Source organism: Hakea prostrata, chromosome 10 (genome assembly GCF_041222555.1).
Source record: "Hakea prostrata isolate BN-2017 chromosome 10, UWA_Hpros_2, whole genome shotgun sequence".
NCBI lineage: Eukaryota > Viridiplantae > Streptophyta > Magnoliopsida > Proteales > Proteaceae > Hakea > Hakea prostrata.
In genome coordinates this window covers 432,527-447,974 of record NC_142609.1, presented here as the reverse complement: position 1 = coordinate 447,974, position 15,448 = coordinate 432,527, and the positions used below count along the sequence as shown (strand labels likewise).

Genomic DNA, 15,448 nt, shown 5'->3' with positions numbered 1-15,448 from the left:
TGAATAGCGGATGGAAGGTTCTATAAATCTGGAGTTATATTTAGGGAGGAGAGCATGTGGGGTTGATAAACCAAATTAACAAACACTTCTTCCATCCCAAAGGCTTAGACATCTTGATACAATGTTATAGCCAAGAGCGAACAGACAAGTATTCTGTTTAACTCTAGAGGACCTGAAGCCCAGCATACGTTTGGTCCAGTTGCAAGAAGAAAACAGATGCCAAGAAGTCTCCAGTTTGCTTACAGAATCGACATGTGAAGAGCAGTCATTCCACTTTCTAATGGTTAGTGTCTAAGCGTTTTGTTTTCTGCACCTAAATCCATTCCTGTCATCTGAATTGTCGAAACAAGCTCGAGAAAAATTAGCCCTCCAGCGGACGCTTTAATTAGATTCAGAAAATAGAGTTTTCAAGTCCTCATTTCCCTGGAAGAGTGCATCACCTTGTTGCGAGCCTGCCTCAAGCGGGAGGAGTACCAACTACCCACAATTCGAGTGAAATAACATGAGTGAAGATAAATAATTGATATGTTTTACTCAATACAGCCGGGCAACAGGGTACAAAATGAGCAGTATATTGCACTCGCACTTCATTATCAGAAATCTGTAATCTGGTACATGGTGTCTCTGACAGTTACTGAAGCACGAAGGGGGCTTTTTTTTTTTTTTGGGGGGGGGGGGGTGAGGGGAGAATAATAATAAAAGATTACAAAAAGGAAATGTACTAAATGTTCTTTTAGCTGTTTCAAGAGAATCATAGAAACAGTACACCTGAATGACAATCAAAGCTGTAGAAGCCAATCAAACTTGAAGGAAAACAAAGAAATCAGTTCATGATCTTTGGATGGTTTTCTTCTTTTTGGTACTTGATCTTGGGATGCTACCTTGTCTGTTTGAGGATCTGCTGCCTCCACAGTCAACAGTATCGATATATGTATTTAAATAGGCTAGACGTTATGCTTCAAAAGTCCCCAGCACAAGTTTGAGCAAACACTAAGAAGTCAAACGACCAAATGCCCTAAAACTTGAAGAGATTCTTGTGAACCTTCAAAACCAATCGGCATGTCAATGAGACTCTGGTGCTAGTTCTATGAATGACCTTGAACTGTTCAGCGACTTCAGTTTCGGTTGCTTCAGTCTCCCACAGTGGATGACCTTCAACTTGATGTTTTAAAGATTCTAAAACATTTACAGCCTAAGAAGTGACGAGAAGAGAGGCATAATACAAGTTTCAAATTAGTAGACATGTGACGTCATTTAATTTTCTTGCTATCACCTACAGTACAAGTTTTAAGGACAATCCTAAGAAAAAGGGCACTCCTACCACTACAAGGTCTGGGGCTTGCTTAATGCACAAGTCTTCCTTGCTACTTAAGGTTCTTGTAGAACCATCCTAAGTAAATTAAATGCATGTTTTCAATGAACTAGACATTTTTTTATGAAATTGAAACCATTAACCTTCTCTCGCAGTTTCTCTCTTTTTGAGCAGGTGTGGGATGGTTGTGGCGCACCACAGAGGGGAGGGTGGATGCAGGACTCAGTCCCAAGATCTGGCAGTGAACAGGCCATGATCCTCATCAGCACACTATGCTGGCAAGGTTGTTTCTAGTTCCAAATTGATGACTCATCAAACAATATTTTACACCTACTACCCTTAAAATATATAACAATATTACCTCATCTGCTCGATGTACATTGCTATCTGCTATTCCATGCAAGTAATCTATGAAACACGGAACAAAATTAGATAATTTTGCCCATCTTCTACGATTTCAAGGGAATTTCAACTTCTGAGTAATAGGAAAGTAGTGCAAGATTGATAACCTGAATATGCATTATCTTTGAAGATCAACAAACTACGGGGCATCAATAGAACAGAAAAGGAACTGTGATTGTCTACCCATTTATCTGTCCCAACTTCAGCAGCTTTATCAGACTCTGGATTTTCATTGCTGTTTTTAATTGTGCTTGCACACATTCTTAACCTTGTGTGGGGAGTGAAGTTCATCACCACAGGAGATCCAAGAGAGACAATTGCCACTACTGGAAAATAAGCAGGTCCATCTTGATGCGGCTGGAATATAAAGAAGAACAACAGTGTCAACTTAAAGAGTTCCTACATGGCAACTATAGCCTGTGGGAAGTCGATATTGCAAAGCAGAAAACACATTCAACAATCAGAAAAGGATTTGACAGATCCATTTCTTCAATACAAGATCTCATTCATAAAATCAACAAATATAGTTGCATATGGTTGAGATGGAGCACTTTTTCTTTCTTTTGGGTTGGGGGCAGGAGTGCAGAATGTGTGTGGAAGATGTGATAAGTTTCTGAAGTTTGGCTTTCGTCAGCTGCCAACATGCTAACCTCTTCCAATGAGAAACAGCAGAAACAGCCCTGGCCATAGGGACTTCACAATTAAGATGATGAGCAACATGGAAGATACAAGGCTTTACAAGCTGAAAACTATGTGGAATGTTTACCACAAATGACATAACATGGAAAAATAAAGCCTTCTTCTAAGCCATGTTTCACTAACTAGTTGTCCGACATTTGACTACATCCAAGAACAAAACACTAAACTTAAACACACAAATAATCCTTAATGTGTATTCAATATTAAAGCTCTTCTTGTCATCAGTCCATGCTTAAGGCAAAAGAATAACCTATGGTATGTTGACCTTAATCATATTCATGGTGGGAGATCTCGCGAGATATCTTGGTTTTTCATAAACCGAGACTATATTAAGGTTGAGATTTGCGAAATGGGATCTCGCTCGAGATCTCGCCATATCTCGCTGGAACTCTCAATTTTTGCGAATTTCAGCCAAAGTTTCACTTGCAACTACTCTTAGCACATCTGCAACATCAACGGAAGCTCAATCATCCTGTACTTGTCTTATGAACTTATGCATTAATGACTTATATAGAACTTCTAACAGTTGTATACTTTTATCATTCTATTCTCTAAAGTCAAGATTGTAATACTCATATGGATGGAATCTTGATGACATTTAAGTTATTTGATACACTTGATTTTCATTTATATGCCTTAATGGTTTTATATTACATGTTATATAACCTTGCATTCTCTAATCCTACAACATTTCGATTTCACACTATGGGTATACTTAGAAATCATACTTAAGCTGTTTTCTCACAAATCCAAGGCCACTAGTGTGTTCAAAAGTCCTTAAATAGGTTAAATACCAAGTTTTAGCCCAACTGGGACCCTAAAACCCCGAGATGGGCTACCAAGTTGACGCCCAAAAATGGCATATCTCGACCGAGATCTCGCTCGAGAGCGAGATCTTCTAACGTGATCATACTCCCCCCTAGTACGACCTAGAACCGTAAATGTGAAAACTAATATACCCCATGAAAACCAACTGTAGACCTTGAGATCAGAAAACAGGTAGGCAGAAACCACAGGAGAGCAGAGACTTCAGGGCTGCAGGTTCAATCATCCAACCTTCTTGTGAGGTATATATGCATAGTTGTGGTAACTTGACTTGGGCCTTGCTGATCATTTTGTTTATGCCTATTTCGGATCCATATCATGGTTATTAAAGCGGCAAAGCGACCAAAGCAATTGAGGCCCCATCTTGGCGATTAGGCGACTAAGCGGTGCTTAGGCGGCAATAAAGCGACCAAAGCGGTTTAGTCAATATTTATAATATAATTATTTTTTAATACAAATACTTTTTATAATAAACTAAAGTACTAAACAAACATTCAACAATCACATTCATAAAAATAAAATAAAAAAATAAAAATTCAAGAATCACAATTATGAAAAATTATCCAAAAAAAGAATAAAAACATAACTTCATCTCATCAAGCATCATAAGATTCATAACAATAATTATGTAGTATGTACTATATCAGTAATCAATGTGAAAAATGAAAATGAAAGAAAAGTAGTATGTACTATATCAATAATCATTGAATATGGCTCATGCTTCACATTCTGTTGCCGACAGGCACTTTGGGCCTCGGAGTTCATTTGCAAATTGGGTCTCGATTCCGAAATGGCCCACATATTTAAATTTATATACAGCATTGTAGAATAAATTATGATTAAAAAAATAAAAAATAAATAATATGCACAAATTACAAAATGTAAAAAAAAGCGGTTGCTTTAGCATCTAGGCGGCAATATGGCGCAAAAGGCGGCAAAGCAATAGTGCCTAAGCAAAAAAGTGGCAAGAAATCAGCCCGTTAGTTAAGCGGTCACAATTTAAGCGGTTCAAAAACCGCTTTGCTGCCTAGGCGGTCGCTTAGGCGCGCCTAGGCGGACGCTTTGATAACCATGGTAACTTTAAAAGGCCGGATGGTCCTGTTCCTCCCCTAAGCCCAAGTAAAGTATCACTAGATGGATTCAGATGAGCACAACAGCCAAAGTACAAGTTCAGAAATTTAAAAAATAAACATCTGCTATTAAGTGCTTACAGTAATCAAATTACATTTTCAAAGAGGTTGCCTAAACACATACATGAAAAACAAACTAGTTTGGTGGCATACAAAGACAAATTAAACCTGTTTAATAAAATGTGAGGTTGAGATAAGTTAAAAAACATTAAATACTATAAAGCAATTGCAGAAAGCCAGAATGGATCTAGCCAAAACAAATTAATAAATAGTTAGTAAAGGATTTGGAGCCAAAAAGGAATCATCTAAGGGGTAATCAGGTTCTCATGTTTGGTCCACAACTAACCCAAACAAAGAGTTGAAATCCTCTGGTAAGAAGGACAAGATTTTGTCAGATGAGATCAGGAGTATCTAGAAAAATCTATACAAGGTTTTCAGGATAAGGAAAAACAAACATGGTAAGTACTGTTTCTTCAAAGGCTCAACTATACCAAACAAACTTCAAGAGAGTGTTGTATGGAGGAAAGATTCAGAAAACGATTTGAAGACTGTCATCACTCACCAGAGTGGGTAATGTTCCAAGTGTTTCGGGACCTGGGCAGCAACCTTACTAGATTATTGGTAGACGTCTTACTCAAGGTATGTTTCTAAAATTCTCGTTCCTTGGGTTTGACTATAAAAACCAGCAGAGTAGAAGACCCTCTAAGAGGTTTTCTGGAATCCTCCTAGTCAATGATGGGTTAAACTCAATATAGATGGAAGTTCCTTGGGCAACCTAAGAAGGGCTAGAACTGGTGGCGTGTTTAGGGACCATTTGGCATCAGTTCTATGGACTTTCAGAGGTTCTTGGGTCTGAAGTATAATTTTGAGGCTGAATTTGATGCACTACTATATGACATAGAATGGGCACGCACGCTGGGATTCGATAGAATTTGGATAGAGTGTGATTTGCCTGTGTGAAATAGAGAAATCCCTTCTCGTAGTTGTACAAAAGAAAAGGTTTTTTTTCCCTTCGAGCTATTGTGAGATATTTTTTTTTTCTTTCCTTTGAGATATTATGTGCAATTAATGAGCCTACTCCCGAATCTAATGGTTAAAGTAAAGGGTGTTATGGAGATTGGTCGTGCTAATTTCCCTAGTACAGCGGCAACATATCCCTAGGTTAGCTCTTCAAAGATGGCGTGGTTTTGAGTCTTTCCTAAAAGAGAAGCATTATTTTATGATCATGATTTCCAACAGCATGGTATACCAATTGATGCCTCTGGTTCTCAAGAAAGAGATAACAGATTAACCTGTAACAAGCAACTATGGCCGTGGTAATGTGATAGGAACCTTCTATCTGGACTGCAAAATATGGAAGATACAAAGGAAATATAGTTAATAATTTTGTTTTGATGGTGCCAGTCACCCCCTAAAGCAACATGCTGCCCCTCAGCCAAAGGCTGCCTGAAACACTCATAAAACAACTGATGCTCTCTCCACAATTTATCCCCTATTTATCCACCACCAAGTGCTGTTGGTTATGGTAACCCTTTCTCTCCTCCATGTGTCATGCTCTCAGAGGCCTATAATTACCACCCACTTTAAAATTCACCTTGTCCTCAAGGTGAGTTAAGAACAGAAGTTTGGCCTTCACATGCTTGCTGCACAACCACGCCAATTCGCCATTCAATAATTTCGAAGGTCGACCAAGTAAATATGGTTACCCATTATGGAGCAATAACATATTCAACGCTTTGGACAACTTGACCAAGACTTGTAACGTCACAAGCCACCACATGTTTAGTAACAGCAGCACCATCCGTCAAAGCATACAGTTAATGGCATGAGTTCAGGAAGATACTCCCTCAATGCAAAACCACCACTGTAGCAAGCTCACAGTTTTCCCAGTGCCATCCTTAGTATTAGGCGTTTACAAGCTGGATGCTTTTCTGACAACCTCACAGCCACTAAGATAGCAACCCCTCGAGCATCAGGGTCCTCATTAAGATTTAAGGTCAATCGAGCACTAAGGGAGTTCCGCTGCGGCTGCCCTTCAATCCTCGCCGTTGCAGGTCGCGCAAACTTGATCTGTTTTGTCTTCTTTGAAAGGCAAATTCTAAGGGGGTTAACATGTTCACTTTCATCCAACTATCACGCTGATGAAATATTGGAGTACACCATTTTGATCACACATGGGTTCCTGGTGGACTAGATTCCAAACTTTTTTTCCCACTCGTCATGCAATTAATCAACTGAATGGTTACTTCTCTTCATTCTTGTGTAGCATCTCTTATTTTGGGGATAGCTCTTTGATCCATTTTAGGTCCTCGAGGAATTTGACAATTTCTTCCCGAGTGAATATTGTCAGCTCAAGAATTATCAGGTGCAAATATATCTTTTTTGTGCCTGTGATTGAAGTTCCATCCGTCTGATGCTGCTACAAGTCGTGCAAGCTGTGCCCAATGGAAGTCGCCGGTGCTGTTAGGGCTGGCCTAATGGAAGACGACACTAATATGGACTGCCTAATAGGGTCAAGGGTGTATTGAACATTAAGATTTGGCCATGGGACATCCTCTCCTTTGAGATGAGTGTTGCGCCCCAAAGAGAACAAAACCTCTGTTGCTAGCATGGTGAGAAATGTCGCTGAAACTTGGCGATATTTCGGTAAGCAGCAACATGAAACCCCTTGGTAAAAACGATATTACAAAATGTCAGCTACATATCTCACAACGGTAAGTAACGACATGAGAACATGGTAGCGAGATCTCACTCTCGGTCGAGATATACCATTTTTTGGGTGTCAACTCAATAGCCATCTCGGTGGGTTTTAGGGTACCAGTTGGGCTAAAACTTGGTATTTAGCCTATTTAAGGCATTTTGAACACACTAGTGGCCTTGGATTTGTGAGAAAATAGTCCTAAGTATGATTTATAAATCTACCCATAGTGTGAAACCGAAATGCTGTAGGATTCGAGAATGCAAGGTTATATAACATGTAATATAAAACCATTAAGGCATATAAATGAAAATCAAGTGTATCAAATACATCAAATAACTTAAATGTCATCAAGATAACATTCATATGAGTATTACAATCTTAACTTTCGAGAATAGAATGATAAATATACAACAGTTAGAAGTTCTATATAAGTCATTAACGCATAAGTTCATAACACAAGTAGAGGATGATTGAGCTTCCTTTGATGTTGTAGATGTGCTAAGAGTAGTTGCAAGTGAAACTTTGGCTGAAACCCGCAAAAAATTGGGCAAAAATTGAGAGTTCCAGCGAGATATGGCGAGATCTCGAGCGAGATATCCCATTTCGCAGATCTTGCCCTTGATCTCGTCTTGGTTTATGAAAAAACCGAGAGATCTCACAAGATCTCACCGAAATCTCGCGAGATCTCCCACCATGCATGAGAACCCTTGGCTATATATGGCCATTTAGTCAATTTCTCACTGATTTATTGCTTATATATACCATTTGAGAGTCGGAACTTCACCTCATTTACAGAGCTGCAATTTGCAACCTCTCAACAACCATCAATAGGGGATGTCATGGGATCAGTATGTACATATGTTGGGGAAGGACATGATATATGGCATAGTGGAGCATCAACAGGGGATGGATCTACCGAGGCACAATACTTGGTATTGAGATGATGGGATCACTTTGTACTTACCTACACCTATATGGTGTACTTGTATAATGAATTTTTGTTGTTCGCTTCTTTCTTGTAATTTAATGAAGAGATCTCTGTGTTCTCTTGCATCATTTGCATATTTACATTGCTTTATATTCATGTTGCAGACTTCCAGTTTCGCCCACACACAGCCAGGCATGTGCCAATCCAGAACATCACTTTAGGTTAGGTTTTAGGCAAAATGACACTCCAAGTGTGTTGATTGGCCTCAAATTAGGCTAGACACAATAAACCAGCCCAAAGTGACCTCAAATACCCCCGAAATTGGGGGCCGAATCTTCCATCGAAACATTTCCAAATTTCGGTTGGGTGGCAAAACATTGACACCCAGCGGAATTTCGTACCTTGGTTGCTAGTGTAAAGAATGAACACCCCATCTCGATTCAAGGTTGAACAAGAGAGATGGACTTCCTTAACCCTCCAAAAATGTCACCAAAACCATGCCCCGAGGAGACTCTGCCGCTGCTGCCCTATAATCAACACTGTTGTGGGTCGCATCGGCAAGCATTGCACCTCCGCGATGGTTGTTGGATTGAAGGTTGTCCATTGAAGAAAGAGGAATAGTGACTTTCTGGATATGCCCTAGGTTAAATTGTATTACAAATTTACAAGAGGTTGTATTGGTTTTGGGCCCTAGCTTGCGTAGTTACTAACCCACCTATGGGCTGGCCTAGTACTTCTTTTAAAAGCCTAGTTACAAGTCTTCACTACTACGAAGGCCACTACTGACTGGCCCAAGGTCAAGGGTCCGACCGGCCCAAGGTCCACCCTTTTCTTTTTCTTCTCTTCACTCGCGGAGTTCACCATTGTAACCCAAACCCTAATTGCCTCCCCAATTATCGCGCCAATGTTGATACATCCTCCCCTTCTTGAGTCGTCAGCAAGTGAATGTGGGCAAAATGAGTCAAAGATTCACTTTATAACCATCCCCATGTTCCAATCTTGGTGTTGTCATAGACCGCAACTTCCATCTGTCCTCTCCGCATCTTAGTGGTTTTCGCCGGATCTCACCCCCCAGTCGACCTTCTCACTAATCTGAAGAGGCTTCCCAATTTCCCCACTCCTGTTGACCTCTTATGCCTCCTCTTTGAGAACTCAATCAAAGCTTCACCGCTATTGTTTCAGTTAGCCATATCTTTGCCCCAAATCTAAATAACGCCAAACTTGCCATTTTTGCAAATTCTGCCTTCACCGCTTCAATGGGTACGAGTGTCAATGTTTCATTTATGGTGATGCAAAAGTGGCCTCAACTTGCTTGATTCCTGTGTCTTCTGTCTCCCTCGATACAACGACTTGTTCAACACTGAAGTCTAGTTTCAGGGCTTCTTTAAAGCTTGTCCAATCAAACATCGTTTGTTTTCTCCGGTAGACCCAATCTATGGCATCCCTTCTAGGTGTTGGACAGCCACACCCATTTGATATTCATACTCAATCAGAGCATGCACCTAGCCATGCACTCACACGCCCTTTACTAGAAAACATGGATGGCTCTCCATTTTTCTTCCCTCAGATAGACCTCACTCTGATACCAATTGATATGAACCTCCTATATGGACTAGCAGAACATGAAAGATACAATGAAAATATGGAAGATAGCTCTAGTTTTGATGGTACCAGTCACCCCCAACAGCAACATGCTGCCCCTCAGCCGAAGGCTGCCCAAACACTGATGTAACAACCGATGCCCTCTCTCCTCACATTTTACCCCCTTTTTATCCCCCGACTAAGCGTTGTCAATTATGCTAACCCTTTCTCTCCTCCATGTGTCCTGCTCTCAAGAGCCTATAGTGATTGTAGAGACGCATGTCTATCCTATGGAATCCAACCCATTTTATTTCCCCTTTTTTGTTGTTTCCTTTTGTCTGAATGATGGAAGTGTGCCAGGTATCTTTAGTTTTTATGAGTCACATAGGTGACTGGTGGAATGATCAACAAACAGATTGCTTTGACAGAGGTGGTCAAAATTGTTGCAGAGTTTTACTCCTCTGTTTTTTGTTCTCTTGTTCAACTGAACCTTGTCTCACTTCAAATCATGTAGAAGTCTTAACAATTAACATCTTATTCTTAAATATTTCTAGCCAGTTATTAACACCAACACCCCCCCCCCCCCAACACACACACACACACAGATCCCATCTAAATACATAGATTAACCACGGTTTCGACAAATCAAAATACAATTGCATTGATATTCAATTCTCATCTTATAGATCACAGCCTCAAAGACGTATGATCCAAATGAGTTGCTTGTCAAGGGGTGGGAGACAAGGACAGTTGTTTCTAAAAGGTTATTGTTTTGATGATATCATGAGCATCCCTAATTTGCTTTAAAATCCTTTGCTACCAAAGATGTCATGATGCTAATGGCAATTGTATCCAGTGTGAGTACTCAAGAAAAACAAAGGAGATGACCGCGAGAATTTTTTTTTTCAGAGGATACACATAACATACCATGATCCCTTGGTCAGGGAGATATTCATTGATAAGCACATGATTGATTGCCGACGGAAACAGTTCTGTCTCTTCACATATTTTTTTTGTAATTTTTGTTAGCCAAGGAGGCACTGCACAACCACAAAATTCAATTAGCAAGAAGCCCCATGTTGTACAAATAAATCTGTAGCAGGCGATGTTCCCAAGGTCAGCACCTCTTTCCAGACATAGCCACATATGTTGCCTCAAACAGCATTCATGAATCATGAATCATGAGTACCTATATGTTTCAAAGTTATTACTGCATTCTACGCTTCTCATATCCCCCCCCCCCCCCCAACTTTCCCATTCATTTTTTGAAGCATAGACAGCTACCTTCAGGGTTTCTGTCTTAACAGATGCTCCAAATATGAAGAACAAGAGAAATTGGGCTTAAGGTTGTTGACTCTAAAACCAAGTTACAAATTACAATGTCATCTAGTTCATTTACTTCTCTCTTTGCTAGAATTGTTATATTATACAAAAATCTTATGCTTTTTAAAAGACTGAAACACTGAGTTACCAGAATCTTAAGACAATCTCTACCATTAAAATTGTGGATTTATAAAACCTAAATTACCTAATCACAGTAATTTCTTTTTTCATATCTATCCTTGAGTAGTTACTGCTAAAACTGCTATTCTTTGGCAATTTTTTATAACAAATGTGCTCACATTATCTCCTACATTTCATTTTTTATATTTTGGTTTTATCATATTAGGTCATTATTAGCATTGTTATATCATATTAAACTGATATGGCTTCCACATTGCATATAAGCATAATTAAGTAAAATTATATATGCTGCAAGCCTAGGCACCCCTCCAATGCCTTGGGTTACCCAGTCTCCTTGACAAACAATTCTAAGAAGTCTTAGGTAGTCTATATTGCATCTTTATACTGCATCGGCAAAGTCGTAATATATCATAGGTTTTGGAAAGAGCATTTCTAATGGCAATCCATAGTCTAGAAGAAGCAAAAATATCGGAAATAAGTGTAGACGATGAATTTTGTCTCGACGCTGTCTGTTCACTATCCATGGATAAGAGCAGTTTGAAAAGTGAAGGTCTAAAAGGGTGTCTCTTTAAGTGATGCAGGAGCATTTACAGCACCAAGTAAGAGTGTTTTCTTCCACGGCAACGGAACAGATGTGTAAGCAAGAAAGAACAGGCTGAAACACGGGAGACAGTTCTATATAAGCCATATAGCATCATATCCTGTTCTTATTTTGATTTGTTTTTTCATTTCAGCCAATTTTAGGGCTACTGTTGTAAAGTCAATACTGAACTCAAATCATTTGGGGTGTATGTGGGGAAGTAGATTGATCCACCATCTTCCATAAATGTTTTGGCAGAGTCACTATTACCAACAAGGTGCCAAAATGTTTGTGAAATACTATTCTTTGAACTTTAGTTTTATTAGAAGTCAACTCTAGGTTTACTTTAGGGTCTTCTACTATCCCTTATTTTAAAGTACTGACTGAATTCACTAAATTTAATTGATGTCATTTGGAAACACATGCAACATAATTCATTTCCTACTGTGAACTTCACTAGTGTCATATGGCATGTCATTTAGAGATGTTATTCATCATCATCAAGCCTTGACCCAACTAAATGGGGTCGGCTGAATGGAATCTTGTCTTCCAACCAGCTTTATTTGAGGCCATGCTAGATACAAGGCCTAAACTTACATATCCTTTCTCACCACTTCTCTTAAGGTTATCTTGGGTCTGCCCCTAGTTCTTCTAAAATGTTTTTGACAATGACCGCATTCCACAAATGCTTTTCAAGTTTTCAGGAGTGAATTTGTCTCACAAATTTAGACTGCAGCATGCTACCTGTTATACATATGAGTGATTCAATTTCTCTTCTACCATGAAGGAAAGGTGTAGACAGTTCAAAATTTGCCTTTACTGCATTCAAATTCTACCAAATGTGTGGTCTAACAAACAAGTATCCCAAAATACTGATCCTCGAATCATAACCACTAATATTTCATTCATACAAAGAAAGCGTTTTATGTGGTCTTTTGAACGATTCTTGCTACTAATTAGCAGCCTTGTTTTTAGAAGATGATATTAAACGAGCATAACCACATGTACTTACAGTCCTGTGGTAGAAGACCCTTCTCATGTACAACACCTCCTGTGGAAGACAACGAAACATGCACCCTCATAAGGGAGAGGGAAACTGATCAGTAATAGGAAACATAAAACTGAAAGGCCAAAAGTATTAAAAAAAATTCAAAAAAAAAAAGGTCAAATATTTGGAATTAGGAGGAGAAAAGAGTCCATCATACCCCAGTTCTGAAGTCTTCTGTTCTTCAGAGATTTCCACTTGGTTATCGGAGCCTGATAAATCTTCAACAGGAAGAAAAAACCTCATATTAAGATAAAACAACACACAGGCTACATGGGACAAATAGAACCGGAGAAGCGAGATACATTATTAAGGAGGTCAGTCTCTTCAGAATCGGAAATGAAGTTAGGGATGCAGATAGCAGTTGGTACAGATCCAACAATGAAGTCTTTCAAAGTTTCTTTTCCTCCCATCCCTTGAGTGAGTCGTTGAAGTGTTCAGTGAGTCACCTTTGATAGTTTTGCTCTTACGCTAAGGTCTGAATCCGAAACTCAGTAGGTTATTACTTCAGCTATCATTGGCTGCAATGGACATGGACGGCCCAAGTTTTAAAGGTTCGTTTTTTCTGTCTGTGAAGTATTGCGGCTATTCTTGTTATTACGATCGTCTAACTTTATACGCGAGTATCCCGCCACCGCCACAGGCGGCCTGGGAAGAACCATAATGGAAGAAAAAAATTCCTCCGCAGTGCATATCTCTCTGCTGTGCACCACACCTTGACACATGGCATATTATTAATAAATGGCTCAGATTATAAAAACAGGATTTTAAAAGAAAGAGACCCATTTAATGACCTGCTTTACCCAAAACAAACCCGCTTTTAAAATCGGATTCTGAAAATGGTAGCAGCGATTTTTCCCCCATCGTTTTCCTCACAATCCCTTTCCTCTGTCTCTCTCACTCCCATCTCCTTTTTTGAATGAAGAAAAGCTACTAGAAGCAGCTGCAAGTATAAGAAGAGGCTTGGTGGAAAAGAGGATATGCTGTGTTTTTAGGATTTTTTTGGTTTAGAGAGATCAATTTTCTGTGTTCGTATATAAATTTTCTACCTCTCCAATACAATCACTGTGTTTCAAGGTTTAAAGGATCGATTTTCTGTGTTTCTTCAGTAAGTCATCTTTTACTTTGGGTACCCTATTTCCTTTGCAGTGCACAAGAGTGCAATACCATACCTTGAAACATGTCATATTCTTAATAAATGGCTCAGATCCGTTGAAACACAGTAATTGTATTGGAGAGGTAGAAAATCTATATACGAACATAGAAAATCGATTTCTCTAAACCTAGAAAAACCTAAAAACACAGCATCTCCTCTTTTCCACCAAGCCTCTTCTTATACTTGCAGCTGCTCCTGGTAGCTTTTCTTCATTCAGAAAAGGAGATGGGAGTGAGAGAGACGGAGGAAAGGGATTGTGAGGAAAACGATGGGAAAAAAATCGCTGCTACCATTTTTAGAATCCGGTTTTAAAAGTAGGTTTGTTTTGGGTAAAGCGGGTCATTAACTAGGTCTCTTTCTTTTAAAACCCTGTCTTTCTAATATAAGTTGTTTATTAAGAATATGCCATGTGTCAAGATGTGGTGCTGCACTGCTATGCACAGCAGAGGATTTTTTTCCAGGGGGAAAGAGTGGATGCATTATGGGAAAAAATAGTCAGCTATGCACATCTCTCTGATGTGCACAGCAGTGCACTACAAGAATACAACATGTGGAATATGCCAAATAGAAGGCCAAGATTAAAAGATAGATCATTAAATGAAAAAAAAAAAATTGAAACCCATTTAGCCTATACCCGCCCATTTTTTAAAACCCAGCTCAACCACTTCTAAAGTCCGATGACTTCCCTCACCGGATCCGCACTCCCTTTCTTCTTCAACATCGTTTCCTCCTCAAGTGGCACCAAGATTCACCTGCAAGCTGATTCACCAACATCATTTTATTCCGCAACAGAAATTGGAGATTTACTTCCCTAACCTTTGAGATAACCTTCTTCCTCCACATCGTTTCTTTCTCTAGAAAATCTTAGACGAAATTGGAGACCATCTCTCCTTGACATACATGTAAGTTCTCAAATTTGATTAACAACCTTCATTTCCAAAGTGATTTCATATATTCGTGAATGGGTTGTTGGCCCTAAGAATTTCTGGAAATCATCATTTTAAGGCGGAACTCTCTGTGCATGGTTTTGAAGAACAATATGCTCATTGGTCTAATTTCTTCAACCTTGTCACAAGTCACTACTGCTAAAATCTAAGACTCTCAATTTTAATTCAATTATATTTCCTTGGTGTTGTTATGAATTATAATACTGCTTTCATAGTAAGATGCAAATCCCATAGAAGTGAGAATGGGATGTAATGAATTTGCTAAAATGTTTTTAGATTCTGAATAAAATTCAGGAAGGTTATTCAGAAGAGCAGATCTTCTGGAAATGAGTATTGGAAGAGCTGCCACTCTTACTTGGTTTTGGTTTGAATGTTGCTTTAGGTTAGCTGTGGATCTCAAACAATAACGGAAATTCCAGCAAAGCTCTGCACAGAAGCCATGGCCATTATGAACGTTACAGATTCTTCTTTCTTCAGTTCTTCTTCTCCCTTGTTCTTCAATCAAGATTATAACTCTAATCCTCTATTCCATTCCATCGATTGGTTCTGCTTCTACCCAAAAACAACTTCCCCTTGATGGGACGGGAGTGTGCATCCGATTAAGGAAGTGATCGGAGTTGAGAAGAGCTTTAAACTGGGTTTTTAGAAATAGGTGGATATAATCTAAATGGGTTTCAA

At 39.2% G+C, this 15,448-nt stretch overlaps 1 protein-coding gene across 1 annotated transcript; it reads right to left on the bottom strand.

The window, feature by feature from the left end:
- Positions 1 to 678: 678 nt before the first annotated feature.
- Positions 679 to 13,389, bottom strand: LOC149001269 (oxidoreductase). Its single transcript, XM_089138909.1, has 7 exons — positions 12,973 to 13,389; positions 12,828 to 12,888; positions 12,635 to 12,673; positions 10,506 to 10,618; positions 1,822 to 2,071; positions 1,674 to 1,720; positions 679 to 1,192 (listed from the first exon to the last, which is right to left on the bottom strand). The coding sequence occupies exons 1-7, from the start codon at positions 13,078 to 13,080 to the stop codon at positions 1,016 to 1,018; spliced, it is 795 nt and encodes a 264-aa protein (XP_088995035.1). The 5' UTR covers positions 13,081 to 13,389; the 3' UTR covers positions 679 to 1,015.
- Between the last annotated feature and the right edge of the window lie 2,059 nt (positions 13,390 to 15,448).

Excerpts from the sequence above, each read along its gene's own strand:
- LOC149001269 (XM_089138909.1), bottom strand. The coding sequence starts at position 13,080 with ATGGGAGGAAAAGAAACTTTGAAAGACTTCATTGTTGGATCTGTACCA. Across the intron at positions 10,619-12,634 it reads GGGTCTTCTACCACAGGACT|TGCCTCCTTGGCTAACAAAA; the intron begins GTAAGTACATGT and ends GTGGTTGTGCAG. Across the intron at positions 2,072-10,505 it reads TCCCTGACCAAGGGATCATG|CCGCATCAAGATGGACCTGC; the intron begins GTATGTTATGTG and ends TTTATATTCCAG.